The 22,967-nt window shown below is 49.1% G+C and overlaps 10 protein-coding genes across 10 annotated transcripts; 4 read left to right on the plus strand and 6 right to left on the minus strand.

The window, feature by feature from the left end:
- Nucleotides 1-523: 523 nt before the first annotated feature.
- Nucleotides 524-2,263, minus strand: N7519_010407 (uncharacterized protein; the record flags this gene model as incomplete). Its single annotated transcript, XM_057297180.1, has 6 exons — nucleotides 524-791; nucleotides 841-1,152; nucleotides 1,214-1,337; nucleotides 1,388-1,846; nucleotides 1,896-2,053; nucleotides 2,112-2,263. The coding sequence occupies 6 exons, from the start codon at nucleotides 2,261-2,263 to the stop codon at nucleotides 524-526; spliced, it is 1,473 nt and encodes a 490-aa protein (XP_057145062.1).
- Nucleotides 2,264-3,216: 953 nt separating this feature from the next.
- Nucleotides 3,217-5,749, plus strand: N7519_010408 (Zn(II)2Cys6 transcription factor; the record flags this gene model as incomplete). Its single annotated transcript, XM_057297181.1, has 3 exons — nucleotides 3,217-3,303; nucleotides 3,370-4,199; nucleotides 4,252-5,749. 3 exons carry the CDS (start codon nucleotides 3,217-3,219, stop codon nucleotides 5,747-5,749), a joined length of 2,415 nt encoding a protein of 804 aa, XP_057145063.1.
- A 223-nt stretch (nucleotides 5,750-5,972) lies between these two features.
- N7519_010409 (Aldolase-type TIM barrel) lies at nucleotides 5,973-6,761 on the minus strand (the record flags this gene model as incomplete). The annotated part of the gene is made up of 5 exons (XM_057297182.1): nucleotides 5,973-6,140; nucleotides 6,203-6,248; nucleotides 6,293-6,461; nucleotides 6,519-6,633; nucleotides 6,696-6,761. The coding sequence occupies 5 exons, from the start codon at nucleotides 6,759-6,761 to the stop codon at nucleotides 5,973-5,975; spliced, it is 564 nt and encodes a 187-aa protein (XP_057145064.1).
- Nucleotides 6,762-7,010: 249 nt separating this feature from the next.
- Nucleotides 7,011-8,234, plus strand: N7519_010410 (sugar phosphate isomerase/epimerase family protein; the record flags this gene model as incomplete). Its single annotated transcript, XM_057297183.1, has 2 exons — nucleotides 7,011-7,357; nucleotides 7,418-8,234. The coding sequence occupies 2 exons, from the start codon at nucleotides 7,011-7,013 to the stop codon at nucleotides 8,232-8,234; spliced, it is 1,164 nt and encodes a 387-aa protein (XP_057145065.1).
- Nucleotides 8,235-9,068: 834 nt separating this feature from the next.
- On the plus strand, nucleotides 9,069-9,798 carry N7519_010411 (peroxiredoxin family protein; the record flags this gene model as incomplete). Its single annotated transcript, XM_057297184.1, has 5 exons — nucleotides 9,069-9,118; nucleotides 9,165-9,277; nucleotides 9,340-9,503; nucleotides 9,558-9,704; nucleotides 9,763-9,798. 5 exons carry the CDS (start codon nucleotides 9,069-9,071, stop codon nucleotides 9,796-9,798), a joined length of 510 nt encoding a protein of 169 aa, XP_057145066.1.
- Nucleotides 9,799-10,162: 364 nt separating this feature from the next.
- Nucleotides 10,163-11,572, minus strand: N7519_010412 (uncharacterized protein; the record flags this gene model as incomplete). Its single annotated transcript, XM_057297185.1, has 1 exon — nucleotides 10,163-11,572. One exon carries the CDS (start codon nucleotides 11,570-11,572, stop codon nucleotides 10,163-10,165), a length of 1,410 nt encoding a protein of 469 aa, XP_057145067.1.
- Nucleotides 11,573-12,968: 1,396 nt separating this feature from the next.
- Nucleotides 12,969-13,841, minus strand: N7519_010413 (uncharacterized protein; the record flags this gene model as incomplete). The annotated part of the gene is made up of 1 exon (XM_057297186.1): nucleotides 12,969-13,841. The coding sequence occupies one exon, from the start codon at nucleotides 13,839-13,841 to the stop codon at nucleotides 12,969-12,971; it is 873 nt and encodes a 290-aa protein (XP_057145068.1).
- Nucleotides 13,842-16,342: 2,501 nt separating this feature from the next.
- On the plus strand, nucleotides 16,343-18,028 carry N7519_010414 (sugar porter family MFS transporter; the record flags this gene model as incomplete). Its single annotated transcript, XM_057297187.1, has 2 exons — nucleotides 16,343-16,437; nucleotides 16,498-18,028. 2 exons carry the CDS (start codon nucleotides 16,343-16,345, stop codon nucleotides 18,026-18,028), a joined length of 1,626 nt encoding a protein of 541 aa, XP_057145069.1.
- An 829-nt stretch (nucleotides 18,029-18,857) lies between these two features.
- Nucleotides 18,858-19,513, minus strand: N7519_010415 (uncharacterized protein; the record flags this gene model as incomplete). The annotated part of the gene is made up of 3 exons (XM_057297188.1): nucleotides 18,858-18,942; nucleotides 18,996-19,218; nucleotides 19,297-19,513. 3 exons carry the CDS (start codon nucleotides 19,511-19,513, stop codon nucleotides 18,858-18,860), a joined length of 525 nt encoding a protein of 174 aa, XP_057145070.1.
- Nucleotides 19,514-21,626: 2,113 nt separating this feature from the next.
- N7519_010416 (GNAT family N-acetyltransferase) lies at nucleotides 21,627-22,349 on the minus strand (the record flags this gene model as incomplete). The annotated part of the gene is made up of 1 exon (XM_057297189.1): nucleotides 21,627-22,349. The coding sequence occupies one exon, from the start codon at nucleotides 22,347-22,349 to the stop codon at nucleotides 21,627-21,629; it is 723 nt and encodes a 240-aa protein (XP_057145071.1).
- Nucleotides 22,350-22,967: the final 618 nt, after the last annotated feature.

The following is a 22,967-nucleotide window of genomic DNA, read 5'->3' on the forward strand; positions in this document are numbered from 1 at the left end:
TGGGAGGCCAAGGCTGTATATAAAAACACAAGTCAGACTGGATGCAAATCTGCACATGTGAAGTCGTTCGTTCTTGTTCGTACTTACTTACCATATGTGTGGGGAAAGGTAGAAAGGCGGCGAAAGAGCAAGGCGTTTGGAAACAGCGTAGAGATTACCGAGAGAAGTAGGACTGCTGGGAGGAAAGAAAAAGGGGAGAGGGAGTAAGGGAGATAACACAGAGATCTGTAGGTATCTACTGAGAGAATTCTGTGACTTATTGATGCCTCAGACACCAATGGTGGGCTGATGGTTTACCTTGAGGGAAATGGAGACGGAAACTGAGAATGGGAGAGAGGCGGTTTATATTCATCAACTGAAAGGCGAGGACCTTGATAGAGGGTGGATTGAGCCATCCAAGTCAACCACTTGGAGACGAACACGACGTCACAACTTTTAGTGCAAAATTTCACAAAAATACTATCTTAGGCAAAACCCATCCGGCCGAGGCCAGTTTCTACACGCAAGTTGCAGCAGAACCAACTCAAAGGCGCCCTCGAATTGGTCTATCCTCCCCATCCCGAACATCCGGAAGGGGTAGGCGAGGCTCAGGCAACCCCAAGTCGCGTGCAACCTCCCGGGCCGCCCAAAGACCTGTCACGAACGCAAGAGCAAGACCACCGGCGTATCCGAGATTACTGAAACCGCCAGCGTCAACGCCCGCGACCAGCAAACCTGGAACTTTGGATTTATCAGGTGTCAAAGCGTGTCCTTTCGCATCAATCGCGATACCGCCGTAGGTGAATGTGATTCTATCGAACGTTAGGTATGGGGAATTGGAATGCGCAAGAGATAACCTACGACGGCTGGACCTCCATGGCATAGAAGGGACCTTCCCCATCGACCAAGGGTGTAGGGGGTGAACCAGCACGACCGATAGGTGCGTCAAGGGAAATGCTCTTATCCCCTAAACGCACCACTCGATCATACTTCTCGATAGTCCGTCTTGCCTGTACATCGTTCACACCCCATCCTTGAAGGATATCTACCAGACCGCTCAAAGTTGAAGCACTTCCAACATTACAGCCATGTTCGCGGGCTTTCTGCAGACGATCGATGTCCCCTGCATTAGGGAACAAGGCAGTGACGCAATGTTGGAGACGTGTTTCCTCGCTAATAAGGGGACACAGGTCAGAATATTGCCTCAATCCCCTATCTCTGGGGACTAACATACTTGAACAATATAAACCCGCGGCGCTTTTCCTGTTTGGCGAGATATTGATTGATGATCTCGTCACCTGTGGTCTCATCGGCAAATCGCCGACCTGCTTCGTTCAGTAGTAGGCAGTACTTGCTTTCTGTTGCCAGATTAGCCAGAAACGCTGTCTCGACAAGGACTTGCTCTTACGGTATTGTGCTAGTGGAAGATACTCCTTTGGATCCACGTCTTCAGCGCGAATTGGAGCTGCCAGAAGATGACCATAGTAGGTGTTCATTCCTCTACTGGTTCCCGCACCAGACTCAATCGCCAGTTTGAGTCCATCACCCACCGATCCACGATTGGAGCGCACAAAGATGTTGTCTCCGCCTTGTCCCAAGTATTTGGATGTCATCGCTGGAGAGCCTTGGAAGCCCCCAGTAGCCAATACCACCATTTTGGCCCGGACTTCGTAATATGCAGCTGGAGAGTTGGAGGAGTTCCTGCAAATGACAGCGCCAGTTATTCTCGATCCTGAAACCCCGGGCTCGCTCTGGATCAACTTGACCACCGACGTGTTGGTGAAGATATCGGAACGTGTCTCACTAGACTGAATGCGCTTTCGGTGGAGCTCATGAAGGCGTGGGATCTTAATTGGGAACCCGATACCTATGACATGTCAGTGTAACGGTTCACTAGATTCCTTTTGTAATCCTACCGATTGTCATGATACCGTCGAATCGGTTTGCCGTTGGAACGCCATTTTCACGCATCCACTGAACAGCGGGCAGATAATCGTTTAACCAGGCCTTCTGCAATGTTGGGTCTCCTTCCGGGACCCAGTTTCTCAGCTTGTTATAGGTTTGCGGGGCCCAGCTGTCCGTTGATGGAATTAGCAAACTCGCCTGTCCTGAAGATTGACTCAATTACTTACAACATTCCTGCAGAATAATTTGATGAGCCACCAACTTCCGCTTGCTTCTCGACGACAAGTACTTTGGCTCCTGCTTGTGCTGCGAAAGCAGCGCATGCCATTCCAGACATGCCTCCCCCGCAGACGAGAACATCGACTTGAATATTCTCCATTGTGGGTAGGGCTGATGTCAGGCCAGAGACGTAGAGGCTAGACGATTATCTGTCCAAAGACTTCTCAGAGCAAGTAATTAATATTTAACATAATGACTATGCTGTCGAATGTTGATACTCCGGGACCTATAGATGCCTTGGCACCGGCGACTAAATTAAGTGACCGGTGGACCCGCGCAGCGATGCAGCCATACAAATATTTTCTGATAACGGCTGAATGTAATCCCATAGACCATCATCCCGTGTGAGTGACGCCCACAAAGGGAGTTTGGGTCTTCGATTCGCCTTGTTTATCCTCTCGCATTAATGTAGTATTTGGAGGCCCGTAATAAGTCGCGCAATCAGATTCTGGTATGAGGTTATTGACCAGCGTAGCACTGGATATACACGCCTCGGCCGGGATTTGCCATTTACAACGCTTCCAAAGCAGCCGTAGAAGTAAGTGCAAGACTAAAAGGTCCTGGATGTGCCAAATAGTGACGCGTTTCTAGGGTGGCGACGAAGACGATGGCTTTAGAGTATGCCCCAGCTGTTCGATTCAACTGCGTTTCCCCTGCTGTGGGAAATACTACTATGTATGTTGGTCTAAAAATCACCTCCAGGCCATCATTAACAAAAGAATCAGGCTTCAAGCTAGCATTGGAAATGGCGAATATTCCCGCCAGCGACTACGCCAAGTGGAAGACTCCTTGCCAATGAAACGATTATGCCAGCCGGTAGATATTGCCAATGCAGCATGGTATTTGGGATTGGAACAAAGTAGTTTTGTAACCGGAACGACATTGGAGGTGGATGGAGGTCGAGGCGTGTAGAGTCGTAAATCTCATAGCCGAAAATTGCCCCCGCAGTTTTTGAAATTCCGGGGAGGTGATTTCTCCACTCTCTCGCTCCTTGAATCAAGAAATATTTCCCTTCATTACCTATATTATTATTTACTAATTCTTAGAGCCCCCATGTCATCATATTCTGGGGATGATAATCCCTCTGGCCAAACTCGCCCCGCCAGCTCGGCCGCGTGTGAGGCATGTCGGAAAATGAAGGTAGAACCTCCAATCCTTAACTCCAAGCTATACCTAGGTACGGTACCTGCTGATAAAGACTTCTAGATGAGATGCATCCGCCCGCAAAGGGAGCAGCAGGGCAACAAATTGACAGAACCATGCCAACGATGTAAGCGTACCAACCGCGAGTGCAATATCCCAGAGCCGAGAAAACTTGGGAGAAAGCGTGGTGCTACAGGCCGCTATCAAGGATTTGAAAAGGCCTATCGGAAAATGCAGTCGGAATTGAAAAAAGTGAAAACGTCTCGTGTGAACGAGAACGATGAAATGCATAGCTTCGTCGCAAATGAAGAACCGTTTCTAGGGCTTTTATCCCCGAACCACCCAGCTGAGACAACCAACCCCGCCCAAACGTCACCAGGGTTAGGGACTGAAGGCTCTTACCGTTCATGTTCCGATTCAAATTTGCCAACTGTACAAGGTGATGAGCCGTTAGCAAACGTTGTCTGTCCTGCATTCCGCAGTGGCGAACTCTCTCAGTCCACCCATGAACCAATCAGTAATCCTCTGGCCTTGCTGGCAGACGCATCCGATGCCGCCCAGGCTTTGGAGCTGCACTCAATATCTGCCAACCCTTCACCGGAAACAAAAAACGCATCTTCCGTGAACCAGTCGTCGGCCGGTCAGTCAACTGGAGTAAGCCTGGGTCGTCAACTGCTACATCGGCCAGGTTACGTGTCACTTGGCCTACAACTGGGCAGAGATACTCTCGAAGCAGGAATAGATACCCTGGTCGGCCCTTATGAACACCCATACCGCTACTCGAACTATTTCAAATCGACTCCACAGGTTCGTCCCCGGGATGTTGGCCCCGATGTTGACCCAGTGGACCTTGGTTTGGTGACCATGGATGAGGCCTGTTATTTGTTTCCAGTGTAAGCCAAAATATTTGCTGCGCTGTCGACGACATCCACTGATTGGCTTTAGATATTTTACACGTTTGCATCCAGTCAACGGAATTCTAGACCCGATGCTCCACACTCCGGATTTTGTGCGTTCACGATCGGCTCTTTTGTTCACCTGGATACTGGCTTTAACGGCACAATTCGATCATGGATCGGCATCAGTCGCCAAACGATTACGTCTCCATGGCGAAAAGCTCTCGAAGCACGTTCATACCAGTGGATATAAGTCGGTTGAAATCGTTCAAGGCTACTATATCTCATTACTATCAGCCACCCCCGCAGAGTCACTAGCGCAGGAGCGCTCTTGGCTCTACACAATGTATGCCTTCGGTGTAGCAGCTGAGCTAGGTCTGGACCAAGATTCCCGCGCCAAAGACGCAGCCCCTCTGAACTCGAGCAATGCTTCCTATACCCGAACACAGGATGCAGCCCCAACACCACTCCGGGGAAATGGCTCGTCATCTTTATTACTGGAGTACCCTTCAAAAGACCCCACCGAAAATCAACGCATGGCGCGAAATCGCGAGAGAACGTGGCTAAGGATTCTACTATGGGAACGGGCGAACAGTGCAGCCTGTGGTAGGATACATACTTTCCCGGAAACGGATTTGACACAAAGCGTCGATAGCTGGTGGCTCCACTACCTGGCGGACCCAACAGACAAGCACACATGTGCGTTTATCACTCTGCGACGCATTCTAGCATCGCTACAAAACGAACTCAGGCATCAAGCTCATTTGACACATGCGGATCCCCATTGGGTACGAGAAATGGTTGATACAAATCTGAGACCCTGGTGTGACCTTTGGCTATCACATCCAATGCCCAATTTAGTCACATCCCCGTCTGAAACGCTGTCCAATATTTTCCTCCACTATGTTTATCTCCACGGAAGGCTTTGGACATTGTCATTCGCTCTTCATAGTTCCATAAACGGGGACCAAAATATGGATGCAATCCGAGCCGATTGCTTCGAGGCTGCAGTCAATTCTTGCGAGCTCGCCGTGCGCGATCTGCATAATATCGGGGAGCCATTATATTGCATGTTAGCCCCGACTTGGGCTATGATATCCTATGCTGCCGTTTTGGCTTTGAAGCTATTCCCCGCCTTGTACGGATCCCGTGTCGGAAATGATGTGGAACTTCTGGCTCTACTCAGCCAAGTTGCCATTCAATTAGAGCGTGCAGGCACAACGCCATCGCATCGATTTGGGATCGCTGCGTTGCTTGGGCAACACCTGATGATGATCCTGAGAGCCAGAGCAGCGGGGCTGAAAGACTCAAATCAACCTGGACAAGCAAGAACAGATGTGTTTTACACCAGCACGGGTTCTAATGAAAGAGTGAGACAGTTTATGCCACAGAATTTCCCCCATTCGAAACCATACGAGGCTCTCATTTCAGATTACGATCCGTTCTTGACTACAACTTCAATGTCTACACAGGGAGGTCTAACTGGCGACGGATTTGCTGACTTCTTCCGGGAAATGTTCGGGCCTGGATTTGGGAGTGTCTTTTGACAAATTCAGTCAAAGGAAACTCGAGAAACACAGCGATTGTTTACGCTGTTTTAGTGTTTAAAAGCGACCATGAATCTATTGCCTTCATGCAGTCTATATTGCCCAGCCATGTTAAAATTGGACAGAAGATAGAAGCCGGTGGAAGCTAAGAAGAGAAAACATATAATACTTCCCAATATTCCCATTACCTCGGCGAATACACTGTATGGGCTACAGTATCAACCTACAAGTTACTCCTGCGAATCTCCCCACGAAGCACCTTGTTCACAAAGTCTGGATCTTCTCGGAGAGGTAGACCCAAACCACACATGTCGATGTCTCCGGTTTCCACAGTCTCCGACATACGATGGCTATCCCGCCAACCACCAGTAGTTCCAATCACAGCCCGAGACTAGCGGTTTCCCAATCAGATCATTTGATTACAAGTGAAAGAACAAGGGGTGATGTACTCACCAGGACCTTCTTCAGCTCCTGCGCCCACTCAATGAAGTAGCTTCGCCTAGTCAGCATATGGATACAGTGAAGCAATTGAACCCAACTTACCTTCCACACTCTTTCTGGGATGGACGCTCTGCCAGCTCAGTCATGATGTTGCCACGCCATGCAGGAGAGGAATAGGTTCCCCCCAAAATGTCGAAGAAGTCCACGCCAGCATCCTCTAGCCATTTTATCACAGCACATTGCTCAGCAAAACTTTGGCCTCCCTCGATGACTACATGTACCTTCCAGTTAGCTCTTCTTTTTAAACTGTGTGATGGGGTAAACTGACAATCTTGGCAGTTTAGCTTCGCTGCTATCACGAACTTGTCCGAGGGAAGTTTAGCCTTGATCGCATTGACAATCTCCAAGATGAACCGTGCCCGATTTTCCAGGCTTCCTGCATACTGCAACGGCCAAAAAATGTTAGCGTTGAGTGCAAGAGGAAGAAGAGATCTAATATTCATACCTCGGCTGTTCGCTTGTTGATCTTGGGCGACAGAAATTGGTTGATGATATATCCGTGGCTGGGCATGCAGCTACCAACACCGGTCACTTAGCTTCTTATAATAGGTTGATGCAGACGATCAACCCCACTCGGTGCATTAAAGAACGCACCGGTTTGTGGAGGTGGCGTGAAGTGGCGTCAACTAGTGGAGGCAAGCCACATGGGTAAAGGCTACCCGGGTAGCATTTACCCGGGTCCAGGGTATTCGATCATCCTTCAGTTATATCAATAGACGGGACTAATGACCAAAACGGATCAACCACCATATCTGGAGTTATGACAGTCTCCTGGGCCCCATCTAAAGTCAACTCATTCGGTATCGCCACGTTGTCTCTCGGCAACTGGAGAGAGCATCGTTTGGAGCCACGCCTGGAAGCTGCGGCGAAATCGGGATATCAATGGATCGACTTGTTCGACGAGTGTTGGGCTGCGTACCTGGAAGAGCATGGACTGCCGGGGGACCAACTTTGGGAACCGACTTCGGAAAATCTGCAGGTTGCTCGAAAATTGGCGGGTTTTGTCAAGTCCTTGGGAATGCGGATTGCTTGCACCCAGCCTCTTCGGTCAATAGAGGGAGTCAAAGACCCAGCTGAACGCCAGGCTATCTTTGAGTTGGTCGCTAAGTGAGATATACCTTACCTCGGTAATCCGATCATAAAGTCGATGCTAACTTGGTATCACAGACGATTCCCATTCATGCGCGCCTTTGACACCGATCTTGTTTTCATGTGTGCGAGTATACGCACGGACAAGGGGGTTACTTCTGATCTAAAGACGGTGGCGCGAGATCTCGCGGAACTGGGCGACATGGCGGCAGCATACGCAAAAGCCGATGGTGGGCGTATGCTAAAAATTGGATACGAGGGCCTATCTTGGGCAACTCGAAATACATGGTCAGCCTCATGGGAAGCTGTGCGATTTGCCAATCGTCCTAACGTTGGGCTGATCGTGGATGCCTTCAATATCCTCGCCGTCGAATTTGCTGATCCGTACAATGTTGCTGGCCACGGGCGGGTCTACCCAACCTTGGAGGAATCTCTGGATGTCCTTACCGGATCACTTGCATCATTGGTCTCGACGGTACCAGGTGACCGGATATTCTTCTTCCAATGCGGCGATGCAGAGCTGATGGATCCAACAACTTTCCTCCCTCCAACTGACCCGGAAACACCAGTACTCCTCCCATGGTCGCGGAGTCATCGGCTATATCCCCTTGAACAGTCCAGAGGTGCATATATGCCGGTTGAGCTTGTCGCGGCTGCTGTGCTTGCTACCGGGTACCGAGGCCCAATTTCGCTTGAGGTGTTTAATACATCACTGAACCAACCAGGACAAAATGTTCCTGCAGAGCATGCTTCCAGGGGACTAAATGGCCTTCGCCTCTTGTGCGAAACAGCATGGTCCGTTCCAGCGTTTTGGCAAAGTCATGATGAACGTAAGAATGCTGTCGCACAAGTGGTGCGACGGCTACAGCCAGATGAGCACAAACATAAGCTATGAACGGAGAATATATAGCTCGACCAGTCCGAAATCTGAAGTCATCAATTGTATTTACTGAGGATGACAGCCTCTTTCCCCTTCCCCACTGGTATTAGTCTAGTGTCTAATATATCCACTAGTCAAGTGTGAAGCAGCACTCGCCTTTTCTATTCAATCTTCCGTTTTTAATGTTTGAATAGAGTAAACCGTAACGCGAGTGTGGTGTTGCAAAAGATATGGGCCCAAAATAGTACGCTGGTTGCAAGCTGTACTCGAGAGGTAAGCCAGACCATCCCACAGTTCAAACTTAACGTATCGTTTTGTAAAAGGGTGTTCTGCGACTTGAGGAGCGCCCGAGTACCGTTCAAATGTCCAAAGTGAATTTCCCGACTTTGATGGTCCAGTGCAGATATGAAGTCAGGAGTATACGTGCCCATTGAATATCTCGTCTTGCATGTATCTTGAAGATTTGATGTCACAATTTTCTCTCCTGAACTGGAGCTCGGTGTCTCCCGTCCGCGGGGTCCCCACATGGGCTCCAGATTTGGGGAGTTTGGGACCTTTTCCCTTGTAGTCAAAAGACATCATGAGCGGTTATATCATTTCAAATATGATGATTATCACTAGAACTTCCAATTGTTAGTTGAACCAACCCAGACAGCAAAAAGAAAAAGAGAAAAAGACAGAGAGGGAGAAGGGAGAGCTTAACCAGCCGAGGTCGGCGAGCTCCGCCCCGATCACCTCAGATTAATCAGCTTGACGTTGAGACAAAACATCACCCCGCCATTTCCAAAACCTCAATTTCTTTCGTATCTTCTCAAATCTTTCCTCTCTAATATCCATCTTTACCCCAGTATGACTACACTCAAGCCCGGCGACTCGTTCCCTAGCGACGTTGTTTTTAAGTGGGTAAACCCTCAACCCCGCAAAGAATGACGCTAATCCCTCCAGGTACATTCCATGGAGCGAGGAAAGTGGTGAAATTACCTCCTGCGGCATCCCAATCAATTACAATGCCTCGCAGGAGTGGGCCAACAAGAAGGTCGTCTTGTTCTCAGTTCCCGGTAAGTTGATGTTGTACCCCTCTACCTGAAGTCGGATAATGCTAACGTGCGTGTGAAACAAGGTGCCTTCACCCCAACCTGTTCCGTCAACCACGTGCCAGGATATATCCAGAACCTGCCCAAGCTCCGTGAGAAGGGCGTTGACATTGTCGCGGTCGTTGCTTTTAACGATCCGTTCGTGATGAGTGCCTGGGGCAAGGCGAACGCAGTCCGCGGGGATGACATCGTGAGCATAACCCCACTTTGCACATTTCTGGGCAGTATTGATTTTGGTGAATAGCTTTTCCTCTCGGATCCCGATGCCAAGTTTTCCAAGAGCATTGGCTGGGCTGATGAGGCGTCGGGCCGCACAGGCCGGTATGCGATCGTTATCGATCACGGCAAGGTCGGCTATGCCCAAATCGAGACCGAAAAGGGTGTTGTCAAGGTATGGATTTTATTCTTCTTTTCTGGTCCTTTTGGCTAACAGCTAAATTCGTCTACAGAAATCTGGCGCCGACGCCATTCTTGCTTCCCTTTAAATACGCAAATTATAGAATACCCTTTGATCACTGCAAGTTCAATTGCAAATGTTATTTGGAATCATACATGGATCTTTCTTTGTGAGAATGCGGGTTCTGCGGAAAACACAGAATATATCACCTTCTATTACTATCTACGGTCTGAATCAATACATTTCGTTAAGAATAATCCAGAACTTGGATTGAGAATGAAGAGGGGGAGGTCTGGTCAATCATCTAAACAGTTGAAATTTCAAGTCTCGCGTCAATATAACCTAAAATCAAATGCAAGTCTATGTAATGCAAATCTTCAGGTGGTATCTATCATCAAATCAAATGCTGGGGAATGCAAGCCCAAAGGTTGCTGACGAATGGGGACAGGGAATCAAATATGCGACAGAGCACGGTCGTGAAGGTGCAACTCCAACCCAGCACTGACACAGTCTATATGCAAAGGCTCAGCAGCTTGGTATATTTTGTCCTTGATCACAGCTTCAAGTACTTCCGGTCCGGAGTTGGTCACCTGATCATCGTCATCCGACGAGACATTTTGGAATGCACCCTCGATATCAACACGCTTGAGTTGAGGGAAACGAGTCCGGCGATTTTTGATCACCGTCTGTAATTGGGAAACCAACATGCCCAGATATCGCTCCTCACATCCTTCAATGTAAAGGGTCTCAAGCGACGATGGAAGACATTCCATGAGAGGCGTGGTTGGTTCATTCTGGTAGCGAATGTCCAGAAGATTTGGCAGTCTCACACGCACTTCCTTTAAGGCAGTGAAATCAACAAGAGAGCCAAACCACTCATCGTGGGATTGATTCAAACCAGCAGCCGTGAACGGGTAGTGGCTGCCATAGTGGTCCAGCCACAGTGTTTGCAGGCTCTTTTTGCTGTGGGTCAGAGAGCGATGGAAGGCGGATGGTTGGTAGCCATGCGAAAGGACGTGCGAGTCCGAGTGCTGGTATTTGAATGACCTCAGGTCTGCGCATGAACTAACCAATGCCTCCATGCCGTGGTTTCCACTACTTGCGCGCAAATCAATGTCGGTGATGGAGGAGAAGCCAAGACGTGGCATCTCATCATCCGTCGATCCCTCGGAGCGTGGAGTGATGGAACTAGGGTCCACTACCGAGTTGGCTGTGATTGTACGAACAGATGGTAGTTGGAAAAATGGCAGGAGCAGTGTTGATGATAGTTGAGAGTCACCTCCCACATCGCTCAGGTGCTCGTTATGATCAAGATCTTCCCGCTGATGCAATGAGACTTCGCGTAGGTGCCGGAAGGGTTGGACGGAGAACGGCTTTTCACGGTCCACGGCCCTTTGCATGATCAGGTCCAAATAAGGAGAGTTTGTCATATAAGACAGCGAAGTCTTCCTGAGCTGACTTAACAATGGGAGGATGAGCGCAACCCAGGCGTCGGAAAGGCCTTGTCCAAGGCATTGGGCCCACTGATCACTTTCGAGTGTTGAGCATGATACAGCATCTAGCCATGTCCTCAAAGCTGCCGAGGTCTGAATTTGGCTGCAGTCGTCGTCCGATACGCTTTTTGCATGCCAGTCTGTTAGGTCTAGCTCCCGGGCGGCCCGCGCCAGCGCAGGTCGTTTCAGTATGGCATGCAGGAACGAATTGGCATCTTGCCAGTGGTTGATAGACACGGTTCGATATACCAGCGGGAGAAAAAGATCGTGAAAGTGACGGGAGACAAAGATAAGGTTCCAGCGGTCTGCTTTCTGTTCCAGCTGCTCTCCAATTAAGAGAAGTACGTCATTGGGCAGTGCCAGCTGCATGATAGCACATTCGAACTTCAAATTAAGCCAGACAATGAGTGGAACATATGAAAATCGGAAGGAAAGAACCACAAAAATCAATTGCGGATCAAAGCAGTGAACGAGGAGTTAGGAGTTAGGAGTACTCCATATTTAAGATCAAATTTCAATTATCGTGAAATTGGCCACCGGTCTGGAAGATCAAACTTTGATTCGGACCGGCCAATGCCATATTGCCCAGCCCGGTGGATCTATATCCGGACACTCTGAGAGGCCATAAATTGTTCGTTTCCACTTTTAAGGGAAAAAAAAATTGGACGTCTTAATCCCGAGATTGCGTCTGTATGGGAGGTTTGCCGATTTCTCGGATTATAATTCCGACTGTTTCTTCAACCGAATATCGCAGATATGAAGAAAATAATGAAATGAATCGTATCGAGTCCTCTACAGTATCTCCCGAATTTCGCACGATTGGGTGTGGAGTGGTTAGGTCTGAGGGGCAGAGATTGGCAGTCGAAGGACCACTTAGGTGCATAGATGTGCAGTTATTGCGACGATACCCCGTGTTAAAGATGGTGTCCGAGTCATGCAGTCGCGGGGTTATAGGGCATAGACGATCCCCTCCACATCGCTCCAACGCGATAGAAGTCATCGGAGAACAGCAAAAAAGATGGCATGAAATGTATATTGAGCAGCATAAGTATGGAAAACCCCACGATGACAGAGGTGGATCAAACCGAGTGTGGGCTCGCGGAGGGTGATAGTGGAGAGAGCTAGAGGTCAACTGAGACATTGGGCATTGGACTTGGACACACCTACAAGTGCAAGACGAGTACGGAGTAGAGTACAGATCGTGAAAACCACGAAGTGGGCCATGTCAGCGACAAAGTTCACATGCCATTATTAGCCCAAAATGCCCAGTGTCCCTCGATAGCTTGATCGACGGATTGTCATCTTTCGGAGATTTCCACGTTATTATCCGCTCCCGCAGATGCCGCCACGTTCATCAATGCCCATCCGACCTAGGCACGTGGCTCCCAATGCCAAAGCTGCATGCTGTACCATAAGTCCATGCATGATTTCTAGTGCAAATATTCCTCCCTCGCACGCCATGGTCAAACTCGCGCCAGCACAAGCAGGTTGACCCCAATCTCTTTTCAGCGGCAAAAGTACTCCACGCTTGCGCTACACCCCAAAGGAATCACTCGATGGAGATGACATCCAACCGGCGATGTTATAAGGGCGATCAGAAATCCATCGAGCAAAATCAGCACGGCCATGCGTCTATCTCTCCAATATGGAATATAGCCATTGCGTCAATACAATGGACCCGGAGAGATAATGTAGTCGAGACAACCGCTGGAATTATATGTAATTTAGAAGCTCAGAGTACAATAGAGCCGGATCCGCGGTTGATTTAACTGGTGCCAGCACTTGCAGTAGCGGCAGTAGCAGCTGTGCCTTGCACGTCTATAAACCACACCTGGAGAGCAGAAGTCACCACAACAATCTCCCAATTTTCTCCCATAGTACCAGTCAAGCCTACGCCCATGAAGGCAAATCGAAACCCTTTCGTCATGCTCCAAGAAGCGTTATGCGCGATGAGAGCCACAATCTGCAACCCATCGCTCGTATAACCCCGATCGCGCTCCTTCCTGCTCCCGCCTACACTATTCACCGGTCCTGTCAACCGCACCAGTTTCCATCCATAGGAATGGCCGGCGAGTTCTTTGATTTCGTTACCATGGCTCTTACGCCACTCGAATCTCTCGGGTGTTGTTCCCTTCGGTCCCACGGCTATTTCGAACGTGTAGCTAGGTGAAGTATGCTTCAGCGATCCAACAGGAACGACCTGTGCCACGATAGCATCTGCATGTTGAGCTCCTGGACGAGGTGGGAGGGTAATTGCGATGGGCCTGCTCCTTCCCCACTTGTCGCCTTGGGCCGTTGCCATTACTGGGTGCTTATTAGTTGGGCCATCGTGTAGCACAACCGTGGGTTTGTTATTGAAAACATTCGCGGGGGCTGACACCGCGTACAGCTTTTCTTCCGCGGTCGGCCCAAGGTGGAATGTGGTTGTAAGTTTCCATTGAAAGTATCCGTTCATGGCGGGTGGGAATTTGGTGGTTGCAGATGTACTGGGAGATTCATTATAGGATGGTGTGTCATGTTGGGGGGCTTGAGCCGCAGTCTGCGTATCATGCTCTGTGTAAGGTGGTGGTAAAGCATCGAGTGGATCGGTGTTTGAAATAGAAGACGGTAAATCGGTTAAATCGGGCGCAGCGCCCATTATTATTATTATGTGACACTTGTGGAGGAGAGAACAAAAGGGGAAATAATGAAGGAAATGAGAATTCGCGGGATGCGGCCCCCCACATTTTGGGCCCCAACGCCACAGGCGCCAGACTTCCCGATGTTGTTCCCAAGGGATGCGACCTGACCGGTCATTCCAAAGATGATTCCTTGCATATGGCCATCTCTGCTTGTTGGGTAGTTTTGGTTTTATTATTAGAGACTTCAACGTCGCGCACCTGTGAGGGAAAAGAGACCATGCAGCAGTCCTCCTGACCTCGTGTCCGTTAGGAACAACTTTTTTTTGGGCCAATGTACGAAAAGGATTCGTAGTAAATATATGGGCTCACTGAAGCCTTCAAAGTGCACCTGATATAGTATTTACCTGGAAGCATTGACACAGAACCATCATGCGCAGGTATTTTGCGGGGTCAATGCAGGCAATTCGGGGTCAATGCAACCCCAGTGGCGCCATAGTATGGAATTATATTGCAACCACGACACCAGTCGTTAGATGTTGTATCTGACTCCAGGCGGGTCACTTACTATTCCTTGAGATCTGCACTTGAAATATCCGACCATGGTAAGCCAAGGTTACATCAAACGCTTACGAGGATCTGATCGAATGATTGGTTTTATGAATGGTGTACTCAGTCATCGAAGAAGCTACCACCCACGAGTATACCCAGGCCGTGAGAACCGGAAATAGGACTCGATCCATGGTAGGCTGTAGTGGAAAGGCGGCTGAAAAGGTGACCTGTCTCGATAAACGACTGTCGACCGGATCTTCCAGGATAAAAGAAGCATTAGTAAAGGGAGCTAGAGTGCCACAGGCGTAGTGGCGTCGACTATCTGCTAGGATTCGGGCACGGGCCCAAACCAAGCTAGCAAATTCGAGAGGAAGATTCACGGTTGGTTGGACACATTTTCTTGGTCTGACTGTTCAATCTGGACTGCATGAATTCTCAGCCCCGGGTTAACGGCAAAAGATGCAAATATGGTGTATCACATTTAGTACCGGCTAGTAAGTGACCTGGAATCAGTTGGAAGCGACAGACGGCGGGAAACGACAGTAGAGAGTTTGCACACGGCCCGCGACATGGTTTTGGACAGGGATGCTGGGGCGTCCCAGGGTACTATTCATCTAGTAAAAGGGAGAGGAGGGGGAAGCTGATGCATCGTTCCCGATTGTAGCTCCTCGAGAGGGCCCCTCCTGTGTCATTGACAGTCGTCGTAGGATGAAGAAACCGGGTCCTAAACGGCCGAATCTTGGTGGTCAGCAATTGACGTGAGCAAGCAGGCCTTTGTTTCGGGCTTTCGCCCCGAGAGTGAAAGTCTCGAGTGGCATGTTTGAACCTGGTAACTGTAGTCTTGATGGCCCACTTGGCGCCGTAATTTACGGCTTCGCAGGCTGCGCACTCAATCCTCCAGCCGCAACCGTAATGTGGCGCTTTACAGCTGTACCGAAATACAAGGTATGTGGCCTGCTGGGATTTTGGGATGGAGGTTCAACTTAGCAGAGCCTCTGGAAGGAGGTGGTACAACAGTCATCAGCATGGAATTTGCTTCCAGAGTGTCGTGCAAATCATGGTTTTTAGTCGGGTCGTACCACAGACACGAGCGTTTCTTCGTCGGACAAACAGGCCCCGAGGGCGTTGCCTCATGGATGTGCCGTGTCACCGAATCATAGCGGGAGAGGCGTGTTGCCAAGGAGAACTGACCGCTAGCCGTCTGGCGATGGCGCCCTAAGTCAAGCCTCTCGTAAGCCAAGATCACAATTTTGACATCGACACAGAGCGGATGACGGCTCTCATTGGGGTGAGTGATACTTGACCCTTGGTCCTCAATGGCGGAAAGTTATTTTTGTGTTTTACCCTTTTTCTGTATTGTCGACAAAGGAGGGGAAATCAGGAGACTCTCATCCATGGACCTTCCAACAAGACCCTTAAACAAAATAGGCAAATGTCCGACAACGCGATGATACCATGTGGCTTGAGGCGACACATGAAGTTACATACAGTACAAGGCTGACCGGCATCTGATCACAAACTAATTTGATATCCAGCTGATGATTGGTGACGCGGTGACTTGGTCGCTTCCAAAGGTTGGCTTTGATAGGGTCCAACATATTAAAGTAGAAATGCCGCGTTTCCTTCGTATTTACGGTGTTCCTTTTGGGTCCGTACGGACTCTCCGTACGGAGTATTAATTTGTACATCCATTTGTAGTAGCAATGCCACTATAATGCACGTAGCATGTATTCCGGGGAACCCACGATACGCTTCTTCCCCGCATCTCCACATCTCCGCGTTTTGTTTTAGGACTTTTTGGGTTTGACCCTTTCCTCTTTGGGAATTTAATGTTTTACTGTTTTACTGGGATTCGTATTTTTTCTTCCAGCTTCGTATCTTTAAAGTCTCTCACCCTTGCTCTTGCTTGTCTATTTCCTTTCCCCTTTCTCCCTCCATCTCTGACCTGACTTCCTTGCGGACCCTCATCATGGGGTACAAGATAACTAATATCTATGTCATCACGACGGTGGCCGTCATTGGCGGCGCACTATTTGGTTTTGATATCGCTTCCATGTCCGCCATGTAAGACTTCTCATCCTTTCACAATATCAGGGCGAGGAGTGATCACTGACTATCTCATAGTCTCGGCACCCAACAGTACAAGTGTTTCTTCAACCAGCACGGTACCAACGAGGAGGGTGATTGCGGTGGCCCTACCTCTGCCAATCAGGGTGGTATCTCGGCATCCATGCCTGGTGGTTCCTGGGTGGGCGCTCTAGTTTCGGGTTTCGTAACTGATTATCTGGGTCGTCGCGGGGCCATCCAGTCTGGCTCAGTGATCTGGTGCATTGGCAGTGCCATCGTGTGTTCTTCTTTCGGAATCCCCCAGCTTGTCGTTGGCCGCTTTATCAACGGTCTTTCCGTCGGTATCCTCAGTGCCCAAGTCCCCGTCTATGTCGCCGAGTTAGCCCAGCCTAGTAAGCGTGGCCAAGTGGTGGGAGCACAACAGTGGGCGATTACATGGGGTATCTTGATCATGTTCTACGTCTCATACGGCTGTAGCTTCCTTAAGGGTACTGCTGCATGGCGCACTCCGTGGGGCTTGCAGATGGTTCCTGCCGCCCTCCTTTTTGGCTTGGTGTTCCTATTGCCTGAAAGCCCGCGTTGGTTGGCCAAGAGAGATCGCTGGGAGGAGGCTCACGAGGTTTTAGCTTCGGTCCATGCCAAAGGTGATCGAAATGCGCCGTTCGTGCAGTCCGAGTTACAAGAGATCCGTGAAATGGTCGAGTTTGAGCGCAGCAACAAGGATGCCTCATACCTCGACCTTTTCAAGGGCCCTATGCTGTACCGAACCCATCTCGGTGTGTTCACTCAAATTTGGTCTCAGCTCACCGGTATGAACGTTATGATGCTTTACATTACATACGTCTTTGGTATGGCCGGTCTCACTGGAAACTCGAACCTTGTCGCATCCTCGATTCAGTACGTCATCAACGTGGTGATGACCATTCTAGCCTTGCTCTTTATCGACCGCTGGGGCCGTCGCACCCCGCTTTTGATCGGTTCTACCCTCATGATGGTTTTCATGTTTGCCAACGCTGGAATCATGGCATCGTACGGCAAGCCAGCTCCACCGGGCGGTCTCAACCATACCCCTGAACAGTCGTGGGATCTCTCTGCGGCTCCCCAGGCTGCTAAGGGAGTAATCGCTTGCACCTATCTTTTCGTCGCCAGTTACGCACCAACTTGGGGCCCTGTCAGCTGGATTTACCCCCCTGAGCTCTATCCTCTTCGCCTGCGTGGCAAGGCTGTGGCACTTTCAACGTCGTCTAACTGGATCTTCAACTTCGCCCTATCCTACTTCGTCCCTCCCGCTTTCGAAAATATCAAATGGAAGGTTTATGTGGTCTTCGGGGTCTTTTGCTTTACAATGACAGTCCATGTGTTCTTCGCCTTCCCCGAAACAGCTGGCAAAACCCTGGAGGAGGTTGAAACTATGTTCAGCACTCCTGGTCTTACGCCCTGGAAGACCGCGGTGCAGTACCATCACGTTCGCAGGCTGGAGCAAGGAGCTATTCAGTCAGATAAGGCGGCAGATCTTCGCGCAGAGGAAGGAACCGCCCCAGCTCCCAGGTCCAGTGAGAAAGATGCCACCGTTGCGCAGGTTGAATAGGTACCTAGTGTCCATGACTCGATGCAGAATCTCGTTCACTGCGCCCTTTCCATTTTGTAAATGGATCCAGCCTTTACTAATTGCACAATTTGCCTTTTATTCCTTTCGCGTTGTCGGGCTATTACCCCCAAAGTCTCCTAATCATGATTTAACCGCGAAATACCAACGGGGTCCGAGCCCCTCTTGCTTTTTTCTGAGTGTCCAGATTGTAGTTTTTGTAAGCCAAGATAAATTAATGATAGTTCCTACTACTGGTCACGGAATTATCTTGCTGAATTGCTCGTCGATTGGCGCTCCAGTGTCTGCTGTGAGTTTTGACTGGTTGTAAAAGACTGGCTGTTTACCAGTTAGGTCGCGGCATCTCTAGGGTTCAAGTCAGTAGCCCAGAGCGCCAAAGATGGGGATCGAAGGTTGTTCGAGGCAGATTGTACTAAGAGGTCCATGTTAGTCAGAGACAGCCCCGGGGCCTCCGGTCAAAATAATTGATGGATGGGTACATAGACATGACTGACATAAGTGATGCTAACCCTTGGAAGCCCAGAAAGTAATACGATGAGCTTAGTTGAAATATCTACATACTACTATTTGCACCACAGACAAATCCAGCCCACTGTGCAACGGACCCGTAGATATCCAAAATCAGGTTGGTAATATCAATGTCAGAAGGTCTTCTTTCACGCTGTAAATACACAATAACTTCATAATGACACTTGATGCTCAGTGGTATCTTCTGTTCAAATGTGACTTATAAAAATAATCCGGCCGACAAGAAGGCCGAGCTGAGCATGAGGTTAGAAGCATCCAACACCCGTGGACTAGTGCGGATTATTTAATCATCCAATTCGGGGCAATCCTCGTAAGTATCCTGAGACATTTCGTCGTAAGGCGCCGGGAGGGTCCAAATGAGGTCGAAACTATATGAATGTTAGGGAAGTCGAGCCAAATTCATGAGATGAGCAATACTGACCTATCGTCGGGATAATGTGGCGCATCATCGACACCCAGTGTTTCCAGGATGTCCGTCAGTGTATCGTGCTCCCAGCAAATCAGTATATTGCCTTCTTTGTCGTAGTCATCGATAAAGTCCTTAACGCAATCTGGGTCGTCCCGGTCGCAAGACGTATCCACAGTGAGACCGAGATCTCCAGCCAGCGGCTTAACGGTGTCGCGGGGACGGGCGCGTTTTCCATCTGTCCGTTGATATTAGCCCTTGGTCTAGTCTATAATACTGCGTACCGAAACCGCATAGGGGAAGGGTATAACCATACTGCTCTTAGGTGTTTGCGCCATAATATGGGTGATATTATAATCGGAATTCTCGCCGAAAATTTTGCGAAGGCATTGTGCACGTTGGACTCCTTGTGCATTCAATCCAGTTCCTCCATCACTGGGTTTCTCTCCGTGTCGAATGAGATAGACTGTAGGAGAGTATGCTGCTGCAACAGAAGCAATGGCCAGTACACCGTAAGGCAGAAGTCCGAGCATGGCGCCGAATTATCTGGGGATAATAGAGAAATGGATGTTCATCTCACAGGAATCTTGGGGGTAAGAAATTTATATATGAGATTATAGTCTAATCCTACGCTATACTAGTACTTGAGCGAAGGCCAACCATTTTAGTGGTCGACAGGCCATGAAACGTTCGTGGTGTGCGATTGGTGGGTGGTTGGGGCGAGATCTTATGGGGGAAATGGGGCCCGAGACAGATCGGAGCCAATACTAGGATTGTCAGAGTAGCATTGAACTTGCAGTGGCTTCACTCACTGGCTACAAATGGAAACTCCTATTTTCTGCAGAGGATTGTATCCTGCATTCACTATTAAAGGGAAAGATGACCCATGTCATATGTACCATAATGGGCATCTCAGTCCGCTCATCTCCACCCCCGCCAGCCTCTTGAAGGCTGCAAAGCAACAGCCCAAACTAAGCCAATAGCTGAATATATACGGCGTGTACATTTGGCATATCAGATCTAGGTTCCGTTCTTCCTTTTCCATTTGAACACGTGAATGGAGGGTTTCCAATGAGTTTTTGTGCTGTTCCCACTGATTTTACTTCTAGACGAGTACCCGGTGGGCAAAGAGAATTTATTCGGGCCGTTGCTTCCGTACCTAACCCTTTTAGGGGTGCTGGCCCGGATGAAAAAAAAATATTTGTAGTCATATAACTTTTAGCGAACTGCTATCCACCTATATCATCTATGATGCATTTATATCGTACAGATCGCTGCTGCGTCCAGTGGGCCTTATCCTCGGGTGCCGTATCCGGCGACGACATGATATATTACAGTATTACAGCATTGGGTAGACCTGGCGAATAGCTGCGGGGCTCGGAACAGCAAATACGAAGGGCATGAGTGGCAGAAGCTCAAAGGTGTTGTTGCGTGGAAGACGACGCCGACCTCTCAGAAGCCAAAACCCATGGCGCACGCCACCCGAATGTGGCCACTAGACTGGACGCAATAAGAGACACCTGGGAACTGAATATACTGAGAGAACAAGCCGGTAGAAGGAGGGTCAGTGCTGATGGCAGAGCGATTCCAAGGTTGGCTTAGAGGAGATTATCAAACGATAGTGTGAGGAGAAAGACGAAAGAGATCGAAGGTATGGCAGCAGCCAATGCCGACACATTACGTGCTTATTGACTATTTTGACTAGAAGTTGGAGGTTTCTAGTTCAATTGGAGAGGGCACTCTTTCCTTGGTGAAAACAACGGTGCGCCTTGTAGGGCTACCTAGGTAGGTTATAGCTTTGAAGGCTTGGCGATCTGCCAACCGTGGTGCAAGGGGCCGGGCCTTGGCAACCCCGATATGGCCTCATGTCTGACATGCTAGGACTACCTACGATATTGGAACACGATCGGAAAAGCTAAAATTTAGCGGTTTGGGTGCTTTAGTTAAGACTTCGGGTCACATCGGCTTTGTTAGAGTTCGTTAAATTCCGAGCAGGGCTGAATAATTTCAAATATACTAAATATATATTTCTTTTCTTTACATGGACGCAGATATTGTTGACTTCATAGTTTAGCCGTTGCTACCCCTAACCCGTCTGCTGCTCTTCGTAATGACTTCCAGTATTTATCCTTTCGTTGGAGAATCTCGAATCCTTGTTCTGCCCATCGATCATCCCAAGGGGAAAGTAGGTAACCCCCTGTTCCCGGCGCTGGGTTGCCGGCCAAGTCTGTCAAGAAATCGAAATATTCTTTAAAATAGCCTCTTTTAAATCAGGGCTGTTTTCTCATCAATTAACTGTACAAAAGTAAGCGATGATGTCAAAATACTCCACCTTCTCGGAATTGCAGCTAAGGACGTGATGGACCAGTATTGCTAGACACCAGCTGTGGGGTGACTGTTCGTTGGGAGTAACCTGCAAGATTTATTTAGGCTAGTGTTGACGCAATTTGAGATTGATATGGTTGCATCTCGGATCCAATCAACATCCGCCATACTGGTCATATAGCTCTCTTTTGGTGTGCATTCAACGTTCTTCGGGCAAAATCCCACAGAAGACGGATGTGCAAACAACGGCAGGTCTGGATTGCGACTATGTAGGGGAGGTTGCACCGAACGTGAGACTATACGGTATGAGATGTCTCAAGTTCATTTAGCAGCGCGCTCCCACTCAACCTCACTCAGTTCTTTCCAATAATCCGTGCCACTCGGCGTAAAACCGAGTTTCTGCAACAACTTTGCACTTCTGCTGTTTTCTCTCTCTGTCTCGGCGATGAATCTTTTGATCCCTCTTTCATCGACAGACCACTGCATAATCGCCTTGGATGCCTCCTGTGCAATTCCTTGCCCCCAGAACTTCGGCGAGACGCCGTATCGAAGCTCAATCATTTCGACCCACGATGGCAGCGCAGGATCTCCAGGAACACGTAACGGCATCGAGGTTGTTGTGGCATCACGGAGACCTGCATACCCGACCCATTCGGAGGAAGCGAGATCGATATTATTGAGGCCCGCAACCCGAAGATAGTCATCGCCTTTGAGCGTAGCAAAATCGTCATTTTGTGTGGAGTGATTATCAGGCTCGAATGTGGATGGTCCGCGCCACCCCACAGCAAAATCACCCAACCCGCGCCTTTGCCAACAACGCTCAATATCACGCGTCTGGATCACATCATGCGTCTCCTTATCGCTCCATATCCTGGCTGGAAAGTGATGCCCGAAACCCATTTGACAGAACTCCACATTTGCATGTAGGTCGGAATAAAGCGCCCGGTATGAATTGAAGGAGATTGCTGTTGGGGTGGGAACAAGGACCAATCGAGGTGTGAGGATAGCGAATTGATCAACAGATTCTCCGTTATCTGAACCCATTTTGCGGATGATCGGGCCCTACAGTCAATCCGAATAAAAGAACACAACCCGGACTTGTATGCTTTTGGGAGGAAAAGAAAAGGAAGTGTTGATCTTTCCCTGTAGGTCACGTGTACGTGATGTTGGCCGTTTGATACCCTTCCAACCATGGAAGCTTGATATGTTGACTGTTAAGATAGTTGTATCCGGAGGCAAGAAAGAAAGAAAAGATTGCAGGTGGTTGCCTCGTAAAGCACGTTGGCTCGCTGGTCAGCGCCTTCTTTGGATCCGCTCTCGAATGCCTTCCAAAGTTCTGTTTTGACTATCCATAGTTGGCTGTAGCGTGGTGACTCTATTGCGAACTGAAGCCTAGTATGGCGATCTTAATAACAGGCGATGGTGGTTTACAAGCCATTGGTGGATTGTAATTCCCCAACTTTCTCGCGTCACATTGTGAGTGATATTCGCCATCTCGGTGAATATGTCAACACCATGACACTACTACATGTAATATATTAACTTACCTACCTCGCAGATTCTAATGCTGCATAGGATTACAGCAATATCTCTCTTCGGTGTTTATTCGAACCAGCCAAGCTCATTGCCACTGCATCTTCAACCCTTGCTTTTGCAGAGGCG

The sequence above is a fragment of the Penicillium mononematosum genome (genome assembly GCF_028829835.1).
Source record: "Penicillium mononematosum strain IBT 11891 chromosome Unknown utg000005l:1.0-9366267.0:1.0-9372171.0, whole genome shotgun sequence".
Lineage (NCBI taxonomy): Eukaryota > Fungi > Ascomycota > Eurotiomycetes > Eurotiales > Aspergillaceae > Penicillium > Penicillium mononematosum.